We start from the raw sequence: 20,371 nt of genomic DNA, 5'->3' as shown, positions 1-20,371 counted from the left end.
GTCATTGAATGGTTTGGGTTGGAGGGACCTTAAAGATCATCTAGTTCCAACCCCCCTGCATGGGCAGGGACACCTCCCACTAGACCAGATTGCTCAGAGCCCCATCCAGCCTGGCCTTGAACACCTTCAGGGATGGGGCTTCCACAACTTCTCTGGGCAACCTGTGCCAGTGTCTCACCACCCTCACAGGACACGATTTATTCCTAATATCTAATCTAAATCTACCATTCCTCCTTGTCCTCTTGCTTCATGCCTTGCCATTCCTAACTTCAAGAAACATTTTCTCACCAGGCCTTTCTTTAATGAGAGGCTTCAGTGGGAAAATTAGTTTCAATGTATAAAAAATCTGCAAAAATATCTACAGAATAATTGAGGTTTGCTCTATGCAGATGCCCCTGCACCCTCAGCCCAAATCCTCCAGTTTCTCTTTCTTACTATTGTTTGGCTCTGAAAAGCACACAAGATCCTGAATTAGTTTTTGGATGGCAACTAAAGAACAGCTATTCCTTGCAAATATTTTCCATTCCAGTCTAAAGTTTTGGGAGGCAGCATTTAATGACGCCAGCATTTACCAGACTGTTTCCTTATCCATAGATAGAATTTGTGGTGGGCTAAAGATCGGTGTGAGAGGATGAGATAACTCAAATGTTTAGGTTGGGAATATAATGGTACTTAACAGAAAGTGGGGACTTTCTGTTGCTGGAATGGAAAAATGATGGAGATGCAGAGAACAGCTGGATTTCTGACAATGCACCAGGTACTGCTGAGATACTGCAATCCTAAAATTCACAGTTGAGTGAGGGGGAAAAAAAAAGTGACTGGGTAATAAATAATGTTTGCTTTAACCTTCTTGTGTTTCTGTTCTCACCTCTCTACTATATTCTTGTGTAAGTTGACAGCTACACGTGTTTGGCATTCATTATCCACAAGTCCCTCGAGGAGCCCTTGGCAGCTGAGGGCTTGCTTATTCTTGAAAGAATAAAAATGAAAATGAGTCCTAAGGACAAAAGAATGGAGTGCTGGCAACTGGGATTTGTGTTTAGCACTTTACAGGGAAGGTTTCTTAATAAAAAGCCCTGAGGAGCCACAGGATCACCCAGCCAGGGATGGCTGTAACAGACACACTGCTGTGACTTGAACCAAACTTTCCAAATGAGGCAGTTGCCTTCAAAAGGGTGTTTTAGGGAACAGCTACTCAGACTGGCCTTGTGGAGAAGGCAGTTCTTCCAATAATTGTGCTCTTCTACAGTACAAAAAGAAATGGAGGTTCCTGAGCTTGTGGGGTGAGGAGGAGGAGCAGAAGGCCCATGGGTGGGAGCTCCTCAGCACTGCAGGTTGGGCTGTTCCCCATGCATTCCCTGCTGCTCAGCTCTGGCTGTCACTGCTCTGCCCCTGGCACAGGTACCCACAGGATGGATCTGGGATTCTCAACAGAGGAAGAGCCTTATGTCCTCCTCATGTAAGCTAGTCCAGAGGTGGAAAAAGGAAATGTCAGAAAGGGAAAAGTGCCTTATGGTTTGAATCAGTCTTGCTTCAGTTTCAAGGGAGACTTTGGCAGATTTAATAACCCACTACAGTACAAAATTGTTTCTTCATTTGTACATTTAAAGACCCTAAATGAATTATTGTGTGTCAGACTTTTCCCTTTGCCTCTCCTTTTTTCCTTTTCCTCTCACTTATTTTCTCTCCTCTTTCTGTCTCTCTCTCCTCTTCTTTGTCTCTCTTATTCTTTTATTTCTTTCTCTTTTTTTTCTTTTTTTTTTTTTAAAGTGAGGTTTAAATCACTCATTATCATCAAACAGACTTCAGTATTATTTGCTTAATGAACAGGTTTTTACCTCCAGTTAGGTCACTTAGAAAACTACTTCGTGCTTCTGTGGAATAAGGAAGCTCAGATGTACCAAGTTAGCTTTTCCAGTGATGAGCACAATTCAGAGGAGGATTTCATGGTCCTACAAAACAGGACAAAGAGCTCCATGTCCCTCGGGTTCTTAAGTGTTTTGATGATGGAAATTGCCTCACCTGACTTCACCTCCTTCAAATGAAATTATCTATTGCAAAAGAGAGACTAAACCTCTGTCGATATGCAGTGCAAAAAGAGAGACATCTCCGAGGTGTGGTGCATTCCATCCTGGAATTAGTGTCCAGGATAGCTGTAGAGGATGTTAAGATAGCTCAGATGAGGTTGGAGTTTCTCAGTGCCCAGTGTATTGCATCAGTTCTTGGTGTGTTGTCTCTGAAATAAAGCATTGCAAAGATCTCCATCTGACTGTGACTAAGGGCATGTCCTGAATTTGTGTTCTTGCTGGAGAAAGAAAACCCTTCAGTGTTTCTGTGTTTCTTCTCTCAGTCACCACTCTGAAAAGATTATTTCTCTTTTTGACTGTAGAGGAAATCTAGGGAGCATAGCTTTTGCATGGGAAAGTCAAGCATTGTCAATGCCAGCCATAACTATCTTCTTTCATCAAAACCTATAATACTCCACTTGACACAGTCACTGTAAGATGTGTGAGCACCTTTTGAAAGCATTCAGGATACATGTTCCATAAGCTAATGTTCCCAGTGCTTGGAAATGATTGAATGCCATTTGAAAGATATACAGTGTCCATTTCTCTTCTCTTCTCTGAAGATTCAACTGCCACTACAACTACAATATTATTTCCCAGTATTTTATGTTGTTAGTGACTTAAGCAGCTCCTGCAGCAGATGTCAGATCAAATGCCTTTCTGTTCCAGAGAATCATGAAGATTGGAGCAAGAGAGAATAGGGATGGGGGTGGAAAAAACAGAGTCCTGGATCTGACACACTCATCTTATGTCAGTTCTATGTGACTGTGGTAAAGATCCCACCAGGAACAGGGCAGGTAGGAAACTGTTGTCCTTGAGCCAGCACCAAGGCTTGTGCAGTGCTGAATTGGATTCTTCCTTTTCTCACTGATGTGGGATCCACAAACAGTTCTGAAAAATTTGAAGATCTGTGAAAAAGCAGGGAGAAAGAAGGCTACAGGAATGCAGTGGTTATGCTATATTGAGCAAGTCATCTTCTGTGGAGTCTGAAAGTGAGGTTTCAGGAGACAGCACTGGATGAACCTGGGTGTAAGAAGCAAGTGACTCCAGGAGAAATTCATCAGCCATCCTTACAGAACTTACAGTCATCTTCAGCAAATTTGGACTACTAGAGCATAGCATAGTAAAAGAGAAGAAAAATACCTTGGAAAGCCTGTAGCTTCCTAGTACAACACTGATCTTGGGACTTTGAAATGATGATAATGTATTGCTGTTAGAAAATGAAAAATAATTCATATGTGTAGCTGTAGACCAGTTTGCCTGACGTCACTCAGAAAAAAATAAGAATTGACATTCAAGCCAGTGAATAAAGTATTACAGAATGGGAATTATTATCTATTCCTATTAAAGGCTTATAATTTTATGAGAAAGTGGTCATCTCTAACAAAACTAATTTCTTCTTGTGGAGACACACAGCTCAGTTGATATGATAACTACCTGGATATAAAACATTTGGGTTTAGGTATTGTTACTCTCTATTGAATGACATTTGTATTAAAAAGTAACACTCTGCAGTGGATTAAGAGCTGACTGATCTCATATAGCAGGTGTCAGTGGAAAGTTATAATTTCTAGTGCAACTGTAAAAGGGATATATAGCAGTTCTGGTGCTATTAAAAATGTCCATGAACCGCATGGCCATAAACGTGAAATCTTTGCTGATAACATTTGTGGATAAAAGAAGGGATTAACAGAATGCTACCTGCAGTTGAGGACAAAGAAGTAGTTTCAAAGAGTATGTATGTGCTGATATAAATTGTGGATAAAGGAAAGGATTAACAGAATATTACGTACAGTTGAGGAAAAAGAAGTAATTTTAAAAAGTATTTATTTAAAAGAGACTGCAGACATAGATAGAATTGAATTACATGGCCACAGAGAATGTAACAAAGATCAGTGGCTGAAAGCTCAGATCAGTCAGTTGCATTTTCTGTATTGCAATATCTGCAAAGGTTTACAAATTTGTAGACATTTAGCTGCAGTGCAGATTTTATTATTCTTCCTGCCATTCCCAGTGGATGCTCATTGCTGCAAATCTTCCAAGCATCGTGGGCGTTTGCTTAAAGTTTGGCCTCGCAGTAGCAGAAAGAATAGGCATAAATGCACTCCTTTGATGTTAAAATGTTCATCTAGATCAGGGATCTCACTGAAAGGCACCAAAGGAGGGGAATTTGTCTTGCCTTTCCCATCAGTGCACCCCTGGGTGTAGTGATGAGACCTGATCACCCGTTGTGACCAGTTGCTGTCTGGCACACTAATCCTTTGGACACCAGTAGCCATGGTCCTAGCCTGGATGGTAAAGCACTGTCCTCTTTTGTGCCTCTGTGAATTATTGTGCAGCTGGAAAGCGAGCACTGCAATTGTTTTTATTCCCCTTGTGAGCTGTTTATGCTCATGCCTCAGATGCAGACAGGAAGGGAAAAACCAAAAGGAACACAGGATTTTTGTAAAATGAAGGCCAAAGTAAGGCCACACTTTGACAGGTAATAAGAGATTTAAATGATGGAATAAGAGAATATTTTTATTAACATTGGCTTTTCTATTTTTTTGTGGCAAGAAAGTTCTGCAACAAAGCAAAGGCCATGAGTTTGCTGTACAGTCCTGGTTCCGAAATAGAAGCTAAAACCAGGAAGATTTTGCTAGCTTGTACTTCCCTGCTTGGGAGCCTTGGTTCTTTATAACTGGATCTGGCGGAGGGTGTGTGATGCCATTAAAGGTTGGAGTGATAATTTATATCACTGTAATGCTGCCATTACCTCCCTGTTGCACAAAGTGGTACCCTACTGTGACTGAGATGTTTTCTTCTTCTCTGTGTATCTCTCAGGAGTTCTAAGCAGCAGGGGGGGGGGCATGAAATTGTTGTGATTTTATTTCTGTCTTTTATTTGTTTACTCTTTATTTGAGGAAATTTCATTCACTCTGATTTCTTAAGTTGCTTTTTTTTTTTTGCAGAGCCAAACATTTTCCAGTGCTGAGACTAGGGCTCAGAAGTGCTATTTACCTCACAGACTCAGGGCCTGTAACCAAAATAGCACTTGTTAGCAAAGCCAAAATGTGAAGGGTCTGTGTAACATCTGCACAGGGCTTCAGATACTTCTAAGCAAATATTTTGTCAGTACAGCTCAGTTTTGGATGGTAATAGAGGTGGCCTGTCTTTGGCTCCTGCAAGTTTTAATGGTTTTAATAGTTTTTCAACTTTGAAAGTTCTCCTAGCAGGGGAAAGGTTCCCTACTGGAGACCTCTGGTGGACGGAACCTAGCACATGGTTTCACCTGTCTGATGTTTAGACATAAGCAGGTCTGAGGGATGTATCCTGGCTTTCAAACCAACGGGCATCAGGGAGCACAAGAGACCTCTGGCTAGAATTTACATAGAGTGACCCTGTGCATCAATCAGTATTGGTTCCTGGTGTGGTGGGGAAAAAAAGAAGTCATTAGTCTGAATTTTATTTATAGAAGCAGCAGCCCTAAAGATGGCCCAGAGGAAACCTGAAATGTCTTGGGTAATGCACACTTGCATAAGCAACCACTCTCTGGCTTCCCACACTGCTGTGGCAAAGGAGCAGCAGAGTGTATTTGACTGCTCTTGACTGCTGCGTGGGCTGTTGGGGCTTCTGGCAATGGTTTTTACAGTCCCCTTTCCCTCCACTGAGCTGAGAGGGCCTCTTCTGCAGCTAATAAGCTGGAACACAAATTTATTAGCACAATAAAGCAGGAAAAAGATATGAGCTCATTGCCAGGCTTAACCAAACATTGTGGAATATTGGATTTTTTACTGAGAGTCAGGAAGCAGGAGGGGGGAATATAGGGCCTGCTGGCAATGTCCTCAGAAGTTATCTTTAGGTCATGATTTTGGATGTAGCTTCACAAACAATTCAAGGTGGACCTGCTGTGGAAAGTCTTTGGAGAGCCCTGTGAGATTGTGCCCCATTGGTGAGGGCATTGTCTGGGCTTGGGTCACCCTTAGCTCCCACCCTTTAAGGAGCAGTTGGCCTTTACTGCTCCTTTGAAAGCACAACAGTTAATAATACTAAACACCAGGTGGAGATGATACTAAGCAATACATGCATCAATATAAATATTGCAAGTGCAGTGGATATGTATGTTATCATGTGTGTAACTGTGCACAAGGAGGAGTGGGACGTTGCTGTCCTCACCTGGCTGTTCTGTACATCAGAGAAAGGACATGAATGTTGGGCTGTGCAAGTGGTGAAGAGTCAGGGGTTCATTTTTCTATTCTCATTAAACTGATTCCTTGAGCTACCTGTCCCTATTGTTTACAAATGTGCAATTACCTATCGATCTGGGAAAACAAAGCATAAATAAATGTTACTTCAAAGGTATTGCAGGAAGGAGGTGGATAGGTAGAGAGTTCTCTGCAGAAACACATTTACCAGTGATTGTGTTGACACTAATTGGGAGCATGAGCAATGGCTGACAAAGTCTGGGTATTTTCATGACTTTTTGGAAACCTGTGCATAGAGGTGAATGTTGTTGAAAGTTTTAGTCATATTTAACCCTGCTTTCTGCTTGAACAAACTCAAGGAGCAGACATATAAATAATCATGGTCCTGGAGGAGTGTTAAGAGGAGAAAAACACACAATACAGTAAGTTATAGGAGAGTGAGCTTCATTTTTTGTCTCTGGCACTGGCCCGCGATGGGACCTTGGTGTGATAAAAGTCACTTCATTGTTCTGTGATCTGAATTCCCTTTCCTATCTTGTCTCCTGTCTGAAAAATCTGGGCAATGCCCCAGTGGTGCCTTCAGAACTTCCCTTCCAACCAATCTGAGACGGGAAACATATTAAATATTTTCTTAAGTTTTTGTGGCTTTAATGGCGATTTTCAGATTGGTGAAAGAGAAGAACACAGAGTGACTTCCTAGCTGAGGGAAGTCTCTGGTCATCTCTGGTTTCTTGGCTGGACAGTCAATAAAAAGTGGCTCAAAAATGAACACAGTGTACTGGGTCTCTTGCCCAGCGTGTGGCATGGGGATAGGAGAGGGGAAAGGGATTTATGTTGTGCAGGCAGGGAATCAGAATTACTGCTGCAGGACCATCTACAAGTCTTGGACAAAATCCAAGACATCAGCTTTTGTTAGTGCTATAGCATCCAAAATGATGTGTGTTCCTGTAATGATTTTATACTGGTTTCTGTGCTTTGCAGATGTTCTCTGTCCAAATGTCCACGTGGAAGGAGATCGGTTCAGACACACCAATGGAGGGACTGATGAGATTCCAGGTAAAGAGACACTTTTCTACTGTGCATCTGGAAATTGAAATAGGATAACTGTACTTTTTTGGTGTGATATTCTGATTCATTACACCTTTCCTACTTGACATTTTCTTAATCAAACACATATTCACTGGTGGAGAATTACATTAGAAAGTGCAGGGCTGGAAAGGAGTTATCTGTTGACAGCCAACAGCAAATTAATCATGAGCTTTCTTTTGATATGGCAGCAAATTAAAAACCCAGTGGAGCTTAATGTAGAAGATAGAGGAATGCAGTAAGTCTTGGAGATGACTTTTTTTCTTTTTTTTCCCACTCCACGTTTGGTGAGTTTTAATGTCTATTTGATCTGTGATTGTTGGGGGGTGTCCAAGCACAGTGATAATTACCACTCAATGAATGCCTGTCTGTGTTTATATAAGACAAAAAAGAAAAACAAAACAAACCAACCAAACAAACAAGATGAAAAAGCCCAAGTGGAAAAATCACTTGTGAAAAAAGATGAGTTTTTCTGATGCAAAATCAAGAGGAAAACCACTCTAGCAGTTATCTCTGCTGTTCTGGTATGTTTTCCATCCAGCTGAAGGATTTAATCTGTCCAACCTGTGTGTAGAGCCCTCCTCTTTTCTAGCCCCCCAAGACTGTTCGAGCTGTTGGCAGAGAAAACCTGCCCATCATGTACTGGAAGTGTCTGTGACTGACCCAAGAACATAAGGCACTGCAATGGGAGACTGCAGGATCTTCTGCAACTTGGATTTGAGTAGAAATGGTCAAGGTCTGGCAGCTCTGCTACTCAGTTTTTTCCTTGAGGGATTTTCACTGCCTGCACAAAATACCCATTCCAACTGTACTGTCTATAGGTAGATTATTTTGGCTGCAAATTGATTACATCTCAGCCTGTGGTAGTGCTGAGTGGTAACAACTTTTCTGGTCATTAGACCCAAACTCATAATCCTGAAACACTTGTTTTCAAGTGCTGTCTCCTGCTAGATCTTGTACCAACCTGTTCTGTCAGTCCTTCTATCACTTGGGCTGTATTCAGCAAATACTGATTCTGGATAAAGCTATTTGCAATGGAAGCTGCTGCTCAGAAGGAGCAGGAGGGCAGAGTCTCTCCTCAGATTATCATCTTCTGTGAGATCCTTTCCAGAAGATGTTGTGAATGGCTGTCTATGTCTGTGTTTATCTGAGTGGAATTTTAATTGATGTGTAATAGACTCTATGCTTTTTTCTGACTTCAAACATATATATTCTGTTGAGCAGTGAGAAGGACAAGCATCTGACTTAAAGTCTGGTGCAAAAGCTTTTAGTAGAGTGAGGTGTAGATACATATATGCATCTTTCATCAGAGAAGATAGTGATAGAACAAGGGGTAATGGTTTTAAACTGAGAGAGGGGAGATTTAGGTTAGATATTAGGAAGAAATTCTTCACTGTAAGGGTGGTGAGGAACTGGAATGGGTTGCCCAGGGAGGTTGTTGATGCCCCATCCCTGGAGGTTTTTAAGGCCAGGTTAGAGGAGGTTTTGTGCAACCTGATGAAGCCGGTAGGGTTCCCTGCTCGTTGCAGGGGGGTTGGAACTTGATGATCTTTGAGGTCCCTTCCAACATTAATGATTCTATGATTCTGTGTATTTATATATTTATATTCTTAAGCTTTTCTGTAAAAGTTTTTATTTATTTTTTTCTTGTATCTCAAATCCTACGTGTATCCTAGACAGCAAGTCCATGCTCAGCATTTTAACTTGGAAGAGGACTTTGCAGTCCTAGATCTTTAAACTACTTCAGGTTGGAAGGGAACTATGGAAATCATCTGGTCCAACCTCCTACTCGAAGCCAGGCCTGCTTCAAAGTTACTTCCACTTGGAAGTTGAAGCAGGTTGCTCAGGGTCTCAGGCAGTTGAGTTTTGAGTATCTCCAAAGATGGGCATTCCACAGGTCCTCTGGGCACCCATTCCAGATTGGTCACTATGACACTGATTTATGTTTTGTTTCCCCTAATCAGAATGTCCTTTATTGCAACATGTCTGTTCCCCTGGTCAGACTGATAGCATAGGGTTGTCATTTATTTGACCCAGGGAACTTCTGCTCACTCTGAGGTGTAAACATTCACCTTGCCATGCAGTGACTTAATAACAAGATTGTCATGCTACTTGTTGAAGTGACATGCCTGGCCCCTCTTCACAAATACAGGAGGATTTGTGGAAGGCTCCTGGTTGCTCTTACATGGTGTGACAACAGTGATTTCTTTCTTTTCCTGTTCCTGTTGATTAGGAAAATGTTTTCCTTTTCTCTGGAAAAAGTTGAATAGATATTCTGGGCCTCCTAAGGGTCATTGTGCTGTTGGATATGAATCACCATAGGACCAAAATTCTGGTCCACTTCTTAGGTATTCTTTATGTACTCGTAGCATTGTCTGAAGACTGTAGACGTCTGGGTCCAAACGCACCAGAAAATCTTTGCCTTCTCCCAGCTAAAGCAACTGAAACAAGTATTTCTGTTGGCTTGGTAGGCCAATTTTCCTCTGCTGTGCTGTTAGTTGCTGCTGAGGGGCTTTGGTATTCTACTACAAAGGTGAGAGAGCTTCAGCTTGGGAGAGAGGTTCAGCTCTGGGATTTCTGCAGGTTCACCAGTGACAGCACTGGGGGGAAGGTGGGGGCAGTTCCTCTGCTACCCAAGTCCTTCCATGTTCAGGGATTTGAAGTTAACACCTGTATCTTGTGCTCCACTTGAAATCTTAATGACAACCAACATTGATCATTGATCATTGCCAAGCAGACTCCTAACACAGAACTTCACAGCTACATCCTGCACAAGCTTGTTTCTAGAAGCATGCAAAGTAAAGCCCCATAGAGTGGAAATTGCAGTAAATCTCATTCTGAGGACAGGGAAGACTCTGTTAGGAGGATTCTCAGATGAAACACTTCTTCCCTCTCTCAGACAGGGACAAGACATCAGAACTGAAGGTAAGAGGGACAAAAGTATTTCTGGGAATTTCTTTATTGCATTTTTATTGGGTAAAATGCACCAGGAGATGGCTCTGGCAATTGTTTCACACAGAACATGACCAGTGCCTGCCCTTTCTTGTCTGCCCTACCTGCATACAAGTTATGACCTGCTACCTTTAAGTCTGTGTCTGCAATTAACAGAATGTGGATTGAGTCACTCTGGATTAGTAAAAGTAAAACTGGAAGCTAAATCATAAAATGAGCTATAAACGGACAAACTTGGGGAGTTGAAGGGAGCCAGTGGTATGACTGAGAGGTGGAAGATGTGTGACATTTTGTTAAGTCACAAGCTGAGAGTAGGGCTGAGGGTAGAGAGGGTGGCTCCATGCATAATCAAAGTAATAACTGCATCAAAAGCCTCATTATGAGCTGGAGGAGAGCCAACAGACTAAACTAGCATTTTCCTTTTAAAAGAGCAGCAGTTTATTATTTTTTTTTTCTTTAGAGAAGCAGAAATAAGTCAATCTCATCTATCTGGACTTCAGTAAGCATTTATTGGAGTTCTGTAGTGAAAATCACTGCTAAAGTGAAAAAGGGTAGAAATTAATAAACACTGTAAAGTGAGCCAGAAACTAACTAGCAGGGAGATAATGAAGCTTCTAGAAAAGGGAAGGACAAGCCAGAGGACAGACTGTGGTGAATGTCCTCAGGATCCAAACTTAGGTCTAATCTTCTCTGTGAGCTTTCACTACCTACTTTGGGATCAGAATATCCTTGAAAGAGGAAATTGTTGACCTAAAAAATCTGGGAGTTTTCCCAACTGACTTGGTACTGCTAGTTTAAAAGGCCTGCTAAATAATGCATGGATCAATAACAGGACTTTGTTCTGTAAATTCATACTCTGGAAACTGATGGTATCTCAGTCAGCAGATGTTTGTAAGTTACAGCTGGGGAAAAAAACAAAGGTCATTATCAGACAAGGCGAAGGAGGCTCTTGTAGAGATAGGGAAGTATTCATGGACAGGGCTTTCATTTCAGCATATCTAGAAAAGTGTGCTCAGGAAAGATGGATTCTGCTTCCAGAAGCTGGTAGTGTGTTCAGGAGCCAGAGAGACTATTTTAAAACCAAAGATTTTTTTTTAAAAATGTGGTTTAGTTAATCTTACAGTGTGCAGGTGGAAAGGGGAGATACTGTTGCTTCTGCAAATAGATCAGGGGAATTACAGGAGAAAGACAGGAGAATCACTCAACCTGAAGGACAAAGAATGTAGTAAGAAATGGGTATCAGCTCTTTAAGAGATACATTCAAGAAGGTTTCAAATTGTCAGAGATATGACTGGAACAAGCAGTGAAGTAGCAGTAATGGGGACAAATAAACAGCAATGGATAGTCATGAGTCCTCTCATAGAAGAGGATTGTACTCTATGACCCTCTGGTATCATAGTATTTAAATAAAAAATCAATAGCTGTAGCATTCAGTATTGTCTGCCACAGTGAAAAAGGATTGCAAGAGGGAAGAATATATAGACAGCTTTGCTCTGCTACTGATACAAATTTTGGCAGTGAAGTGGCATCTGCTTAAGAGTTCATAACACATAAATTCAGAATATAAAATGTTGCTGCATGCATGAGAAATTACATAGGGAATTTTGAAAGAAAGTGAAAAATCTGGTTAGAATGCTGGGGTAAACACTGTTTCTCTCCCTGAAAGTCTGATATTTTAAAGCAATGCTGGATGATACTTTAAACAAAGTTTGTACAGCATCCTTGTGGATACTGTGGGGTTTTTTATCAAGTAGAGAAATGAAGACATAAGAGGGGTTCACTCATCTGCCCTGAAGTATTCAAAACCCCAGTGGTAATACTTAATATATCTTATATTGCTGAATTGTCATTTTGGTTCCATCAGCATTTAACAAGGGATCATGGGCCTACTATTAATAATGACCAGGCAAGAAAAGATGATGATAACATTTTGCATCCTGAAGATTCACCCCTTGTGTATTTTTTTAACCATTATATGGCATTAAAACAACACATGTAAGATACTGGGAAGGAATTACACTTTTTGAGGTTTTAAAACTTCACACTTGATTTATGTGTATTTAAAACTAGACCTGCGGGACATGGGATTTGGTTGCAGAAATCTGGATTATCCTTAGAATTAAAAATGGGCTGAGCTGTAGTCGTTGACATTATCCACTAGAGGAGATAACACTCCTGAACAGATACTGCTGTTTTCAGAGGTGCCACAGAGGTAAAGAAAGACCTGCAATTATTTCCATAAAGTGCTAAGAAAAATTAACCCTGGGGACGGATACTTCCAACCATAACATCACACAATACACCCCACACTGGATGGTGTTCATGGGGCAGGGAGGGAACATAAAAAGCCCTCAATCTAACTCCTAAGTAGTCACCCAGGCTGTATGTATGAAGAGCAGAAATTGCATTAGGGGTTGTACCACAGGTTGACCTCTTAACTCTCTTCTCCATCTTGGAAACCTCCATGGGGAATTGAGCAAAAGTCCCAGCATATTTATGATCTCTGCTTTTTTTTTCCTGTAGCTCTAAAAAGCATGTTGGGACATTTTATGGTGGAGGCACTGGTTGTAAAAACCAGCACCCTACAATTATAGGCAGCAGTGGCTGTGTTTAACTGTCAGCATGTCTCCAGTGTCCCACAGTTTGCAGCACAGGCATTCCAGAGATGCCAGTGACTCAGTAGCTAATTACAATATCCTAGGACTATTTATATTTGCCCAATAAAACACGTGGTAGCAGGAGGAAATTGGAGTGTCCAGGCTGTTGAACCTGCAGAATGAGCAGATTAGACTGATGTCCTCCAGGGAACATGAGTGTTTTTGTGGTGCCTGTGTGATGGGCATTTTGCCCTCCCTTTGCACTTGGCAGTCTGTTAGTGTCCCTCATAGTCTCCTTTGGAACTCTCTGAGAGGCAAGTGGCAAATCCATGAATAGCTGCAGGGAGTTGTAAGGGATCACTGTCTTCAGACAGTAGATGCACAGGCATGGTGGTGACCACCAAAGACTGAATATACGAAGGGATGGTGAAGCTATCAATTCATGTGGACACCATCTACTCTCACAGAATCACAGAACTGTCATGGTTGGAAAGGACCTCTAAGATCACAGAGTCCAATCATCAACACAAAAAAACCCACCAAAACCTTGGCCACTAGAGCATGTCCTGTCTCCTCTCTGCCCTCAGTGTTATACCTGTGTAGGTAGGACTGGATGGAGCTATGATGTTTATGGGAGATAGGACAGAAGGATGAAGCTTTGCTGAGCTGAGACAGTCACTTCACTGTCACTTTTTTAGTAACCCATTACTAGGCAGTGACAATAGGGGTGGTACTATGGGCTTCTTATTTCCTCCTCCCCCCTCCACACATGCATTTGCCCTAGGAAGCCCCCCATAAAAATTTAATAAACAGTAATTAGCACTGCCTGCATTGCTATGTTCTCCACTTTCTAAGGATCTGGAGGGCTGAATTTAAAACAGGGTTCCTGAAACACATACATCTGGCTGTAGCTGCTGTCTGTCCATGAGAAGTAAACAGACAAGAGTACCAACTGACCTGTGCTTGTAGTCACAAGAGTAATTTCAGTCTCCTGTGAGCTGGAGAAAATGGATGGACTTGTGCTGTGGGGTGTATTTATCCTCTGGGCTGGTAGGTGGGATATCTGCAGTGCAGGTGATCTTATGAGCCCCTTTGAGCTTTGTTTTCCAGGAGTCTGTGTACTGTGCAAAACCTAATCTCAACATTATAGCCTAGATCACTGCACTTAAATGACCTTTTCAGAGGTTGCCAAATGATTCACTTGTGTTCAAAGATACTTTAATACCAAGTAACTCCAATAAAACCAGGTCAAGTGGGCAAATAAGTATCAATAACTCATCTGTGACTTCTGTGTGTAGTCACTGCAGTCCTGTGGGTTAGCTCTGACCTGTGCATTAGGTGTGCACTGTGGCATGCCCAGTGTCCAGATCCTTCAGGCATCCTTCAAAGTATGCAGCTGATGTTTGAGCTAGTGGGAGGTGTCTCTACCCAGGCAGGGGGGTTGGAACTAGGTGATCTTTAAGGTCCCTTCCAACCCAAACCGTTCTGTGATTCTATGAATCTATAACCAGGCTGTCACCATCAGAGCTGGGTTGAGTTCCTTGAATTAACCCCCCATATTTTAAATTGATCTTTGTCCTAGTATGGTCAGAGATGTAGCTATTTCTCAATATTGTGGATCCCAGTGGATTGGTGGTGGTGTGAATGGCCTGACCAGTGCTAGGCATCAGATTTTGTTGGAGCTGGTAGCTTGGCTGAGCTGCTCAATGACAGCATGTAACATGGAAAACAAATGCTGAAATTATTCTAGAATCTGCTACTGCAAGGAGAAAACTGGTAACAGCTGAGCAGCCCCTGTGAAGGACTTTCACTGGTCTGAATCCCAGCAGTGACAGATTTTACTACTGGATTTCCAAAAAGGGTTAACCATGCACAGGAACATGCACATGAAGTATTCGTATCTTCCTGCATATTAAAAAAAAAAAAAATACATCCCTGAAGACTATTTTTTAAAAACATAGTAGAATTCACTTTCTCCCAGAAGTTAAATAAGCCATTATTTTTTTCTTATTCCATTGCATTTGAAGTTTATTAAAACGAAATAAGTTCATTTTTTGTCTCTTCATAGTCCAAGCAGCAATCAGGCCTTTGGCTATAGAAGACTTAATAGATCGAAGAGGTGCTTCCAGATATTTCTTGGTTAAAATATTTTAAGTTAATTCTTCTTCAGAAAGAGATTACTGCAAAAGAAGGGCCTGGAGAAATCATCTCATAGATTCTTCATCAGTCCAAGATTTCTGACCAGTGTGCACACCTGATGGGAAGAAGGTGCATATAAAATGTCAATAAACTCCTGTAACACTTGGAGTTGAATCAGTCTGTCAGATGTGAATGGTCCCTGATGGCAGCTGTGGCCAGGTTTTGGTGTACATGTAGGTCTGATCTGTTTTGTACTGATCAGCTGGCAGTGAGCAACCACCACAGTCTCTTAGAGAGCAGTCCCCACCTGCTTTCGTATTAGGCCTTGCCTGTAGCACCTAAAATTAATGGGAATATTTTTATTTTCATTAGTAACATATTGATGGAGTTTTCCTACAGGCCAGAATGTAGCATTACGAAGAGAATCTGGCAACTTCTGTCTTAGTGTCACGGTCCGAACCCAGTTTTGGGTTGAAGCTGCCTTATCTCAGGGCACAATTGCCCTGTTTGTTTATCAGGATTTTCTGAAACAAATTATATATTCATGATAGCCTTCTGAATTATTTCGGAGGGTCCATCCCTGGCTTGGGGTCGGCTTGTTTCCACCAGGTATGTAACCGGTTGATCAGCTCCTCTCGGAAGCACAGACACACACACAGATTATGAGTTTAAAATACCATTTAAAAGTTTTCAAAGTGTGTGCGTGTGTAGAACTGGATAGGTAAGTGTACCTGGTCAGTAAAGAGAAGGAAAAAAAAAAGACTGTTATAGTTTGGGGTAGGGAAAGCCCGAAGCCCTTCCCGTATAGGGTTGATGACGTGTGTGTGAGTGAGGGGCTGATGACACAGCCAGTGGGAGAAGGCGTTGAAGGTGAAAGTTTGGATGGTGCTGTTGTGCTCAGTGAGAGGTGAAAGGTTTGGATGGTGCTGTTGTGCTCAGTGAGAGGCAAAAGGTTTGGATGGTGATGTTGTGCTTACATCCTCCTGGAGCCGAGGGGTGAGGCGAGTTGTGGCAGCGGTGGCAGATCCAGCACAGGTGGCACCAGCGGCAGGGACAGCAGGGGCTGCAGCAGCTGCTGCCTTCGTCTTTCTGGTGCCTCTGGCTGCAGCCGAGCTGCCGTGTGCCTGGGCACACAGGGGACTGCTCTTTTTGGGGTCTGGGCACGGCATGGGCGGCTGGGCCACTCACTGCTATCGCCCTGGAGAGCTTTCTTCCTGTGATCTCAGGAGCACTGGAGAGGCGAGGAGTCTTGACGAGCTGTTTTCCTCACTGGACCTGGGTCTGGTGGCAAAGTCATGTCCTGTGGTGGTCTCAGCGAGGGCAGCTTTCAGCTTGGCTCCTTTTATTTGGTTTTCCTTCTCCTCTTTCTTTTGTTTTCTCTCTCCTTTGTGCTAGCAGCAGCGGGCAATGGGCGCAGGAACAATCATCGTTATCGGCTTTAATTACTTTGCAGTCTTAGGCCACAGCTACCAGGCCTACGTGCAGCTCATGATGAAGTCCCGGCCACAGCCCCTACCCTGCAGTATTGCCACTGTTTTCTCCTTTATTTTTATTTTATTCTGTTTTGTCTCTCTATTACAGTCAATTTCAGTGGGAGACATACTTTTTTGGAGGCCAATTCTCCACAGTAAGGTGTTTTTCCTCAAATACCTTTTCTCACCCGAAAAATAATACTAGCTTCTTGTACAAGTAAGTGGTAAGACCTGTTGCTGGTTGTCGTCAGTGCTGTCACTTTGCTCTCATAAACATTTATCCACTGGCATTTTTCTCAGCTATATGCATGGAGTTCTTTTGGGTGCTACCAACAAAGCCTTTATTTGAAGAAATGTGGAGTCCTCCCCTCCCTGCTGGCATCCCAAGGGATGAGTTTGCAGTTAGGAGATTTTATGGCTTTTCAGAGGAACATGGAGCACCTTAAGGCCTGAGGAACTCAAAAGAGAACTTCAAACTAGAGGAACTAATTAAAATCAGAACCTGATACTAATAGTCCTGGTAAGTTCAGCTGGTGCAAGCCTATCTGGCATACAAGGACATCAAAGGAATAATGAACTCCTGTTTAATCTTGCAAATCACTGGAGCAAGAAAGGAGCTGAAAGAGGGCCCGTGGCACTAAGCCAGATGTCCATCACTAAGAACGTGGAGAATGACTTCAACACAGAAAAGCCTCCAGTAATGAGGCAAAAAGTTCAGTGTCAAAACCAGCTTTCAGTGTTGTTCAATATGCCACTTGCAACTGCCCGAAAACTGAGAGGCAAACGGGTCAGAGGGGACTGATGTAGATGAACAGAACAATGCACCACATCAAGTGGTGCCTTGTTAACATGAGACCAGGTGTTGAAAGGTGCTGCCTCAGAGGCAGCTGCTGTGGGCATGTGTTTATTTCCTGTTTTTACAGCAGGCTGGGGGTTAGATTTCCACCAGGTGAGGTGACTATAATTGTGTATTCATTTATTTGCTTGCAGGTTTGACCTCTCTCATTCTCTCATACTCTCTCTTTGGACTAATTTTCTTACTGGTTTTATATCTTTGCTTTTTCTTTCCTGTGTAAGGGTACCAAGTGCTGTATCTGTCCCCTCTGTTTTTGACTGAGGCTTTAGCCTGATGTTTCTAAAAGAAAGTAGCCCCATAGTTCAACCTGATGACCATCTGCTTACCTGCCTCACTGCCTCTTGAAGCTTGCTGCTTTTTGAGGTGTAGCTCTTTTATATACCTCAAGCAAGGTTTCTGTTTCTCATAATCTAAAATGTGTATTGGTACTTGAGCTGAGATCAAGCTCTTTTTTGGATCTGCATGGAATTTTTGTGATGGTGCTTTGCAGGCACCAAGAAGAAGCAGATATTGTGTCTCCCAAGTGTCGTGGTGCAGAGAAAGCAAACCATGATCGGTACAACAATAGCCTGGGTGGTGTCCTTGTGTACTGGGGATAAATCAGGTTTGTTTGTGTTATAACATTGAGACCTTCTAAAGGGTCCTCTAAGACACCTTATGGAGTATTACCTAGAAGGGAGTAGGCTTGCTGGAAGATACCTTCTTCGTGATGGTGCAGGAGGTATTTGTGTGCTCCCACAAAGCCTCATGATTAACCTAAGCTCTTAGCTGCTCTCCTCACTGAAGTCCAGTGGATCCTTTGAGAAGGAAGTCAGACCAGCATGAAGTGCTGCTCAAATCCCAGCTGTAACATCTGTGGAAAGAAAGGCCAATTGGTTAATCACAAGAACCTCTTTAAAACACTCCTGAGGCCATTTAATCTATAGGCTTTGGAAACTTTTATAGTTCCAAAAATCCCTTGCAAACTGCTTGTAAAATAAAGCAAATTAATTTTTTTAATGACTTCTGCAATCCCTCTACACACCACGCTGTTTCATGCAGGGCTTGTGGGCAGCCAGTAAATCTCTCTGGTTTGCTCCTTCAGAGGTGCAGTCCTTAATGCTTTGGGAGTAAGTCAGAAAATCACTGCTGGCTGATGATGCTGAATCAAACTGTTGAGCTGAGAGTGCTAAATGTAGGGGGAATTACCCATACCAAAAATAAGCTGGTCCTTTTCCTGTCTTTGCTGGAGAGGTGAACTAGGGGGGAATAAATAAGAGCAAGGAAACAGAATTCTTATCAATTGTAAGTCTTTGGAAATCACTTATTTTGGCTGCCAGAGAGAGTTCAAAAAAATTAGTACAGCAGGAGTCATTATTTCAGATTCCTTTTTACAATCATTTGCAACGAGACAGGTGTAAACAGTATCTGAGCTGCAGGATTCTGACCTTACCTTTCGTCTTGATTACCATGAGCAAAGCAGTGACACCTGTGTGCCCCACAGGGGTGCCTGGACAATGTGAAGATATTGTGTCTGGCTGCTTTGACATTGTCCCCAGTGTTATCCACATAGACATCTCACCAAGCCCAGCAGCTGGTCATTCAGAAAGAGGAGAAAGCCTTTCTGACTGCCTCCTGTCAGCAAGCCAGAAAGACCAGGACAGTGAAGGATGAGGGCATCAGTCTGCTCCTCACCCCCTCCCAAATACTACGTCTTGTTGCCAAGTGGAACTAGGGTTGGGGCAGTGATACACTGATATGGATGTAAGTAATTTTAACATGGTGAAGAGCCTTGAAGGTGAAGACTTCACTGAGCTCTTAAAAGCATCCCTAGTATCTGATGTTGTGTCAGGTTTTGCCATGATTTCCTTTCTTTTGAGGAAGAAATGTTAGGAACAGCAAAAATGCTGTAGCAGGTGATGGATACTATAACAATAACAGCAACACATGTTGAATAAAATAGTAGGTCTCCCCTTCAGGGTTTGGACACTTTTACTTCCTGCCCTGCACTGAGACACATCTTGGCTGTCCAGAAATTGTGCAAGGTAAGGATTCCAAAGGTTTAGATGCAGTAGAAGAAAAATAACCCTCATCTGCACTCTAGCTTCAAGTAACTAATTGCCAGACTGTCATAGTTCTTTGTCTCTCTCTCCTGCCTGGCTTGCCATTAATGTCGTGGTTTGGGACAACACGACAACAAAGGAACAGCCCTGAGGCTGCTCTCTTAGCTCCCCCCTCACACACACTCTGGGATGAGGAAGACAAAGTTCATGGGTCAAGTCAAAGGACAAGGAGGGATCTTCACCCATTAAGGTCCTGGGCAAAACAAACTCAACTTGGGGAAAAAATAATAATTTAATGTCACACTCATCACACACACACAGGACACAGACACACAGAGAGCAGGACTTGCATAGGTTACCCCACCCCTCCCTTCTTTCCAGGCCCAAATCACTTTGTTCCCGGTTTCTCTCCCTCCTTCCCCCCAGCGGCACAGGGGGATGGGGATGGGGTTTGGAGTCAGTTCACAGGCTGGTGGTTCCTGCTGCTCCTTCCTCCTCAGGAAGAAGGATTCCTTACAGTCTTTCCCTGCTTCCCCATGGGGTCCCTCCCATGGCAGAGAGTCCTCCATGAACCTCTCCTTCATGAGTCCTTCCCACCAGGTCTGGAGCTGCTCCAGCCTGGGCTTCCCACAGAGTCATGGCTGCTTTGGGAACAAACTTCCCTGGCCCCAGGGTCTTCCATGGCTGAATGATTCAAGTCCACTGGCAGCAAATCCAAGTCCAGTGGCCAAGTTCACCCCTCCTGGCACCTTCAGGGAATGTTCCACCATGTTCCTCCACGAGTGCAGGGGCACAGCTGCCATCTCACCATGGGTTGCAGGGAAACTTCTGCTTGGGCACCTTCTTCCCCTTCTGCCTCACCAACCATCAGCACTGCTCTCCTCCTCTAGCACAGCTCTTCTCCCTCCAAGTGCCTCTCAGCTCAGGTGTTATAATCGGTTCTTTTGTATGTTAATTGCTGAGACGCATCTATTGTC

At 42.9% G+C, this 20,371-nt stretch overlaps 1 protein-coding gene across 1 annotated transcript in view; it reads left to right on the top strand.

Annotated features, from left to right (window-relative positions):
• COL22A1 (collagen type XXII alpha 1 chain) overlaps positions 1–20,371 on the top strand; it is a 218,528-nt gene that overhangs the window by 45,282 nt on the left and 152,875 nt on the right. Inside the window, exon 4 of the mRNA XM_051612195.1 lies at positions 7,232–7,306. Coding sequence (XP_051468155.1) covers positions 7,232–7,306 — 75 coding nt within the window. The remainder of the gene's footprint in view (positions 1–7,231; positions 7,307–20,371) is intronic.

The sequence above is a fragment of the Apus apus genome, chromosome 2 (assembly GCF_020740795.1).
Source record: "Apus apus isolate bApuApu2 chromosome 2, bApuApu2.pri.cur, whole genome shotgun sequence".
Classification (NCBI taxonomy): Eukaryota; Metazoa; Chordata; class Aves; order Apodiformes; family Apodidae; genus Apus; species Apus apus.
Note: the sequence above shows the minus strand (reverse complement) of the source record. Positions and strands in the feature narration are given on the sequence as shown.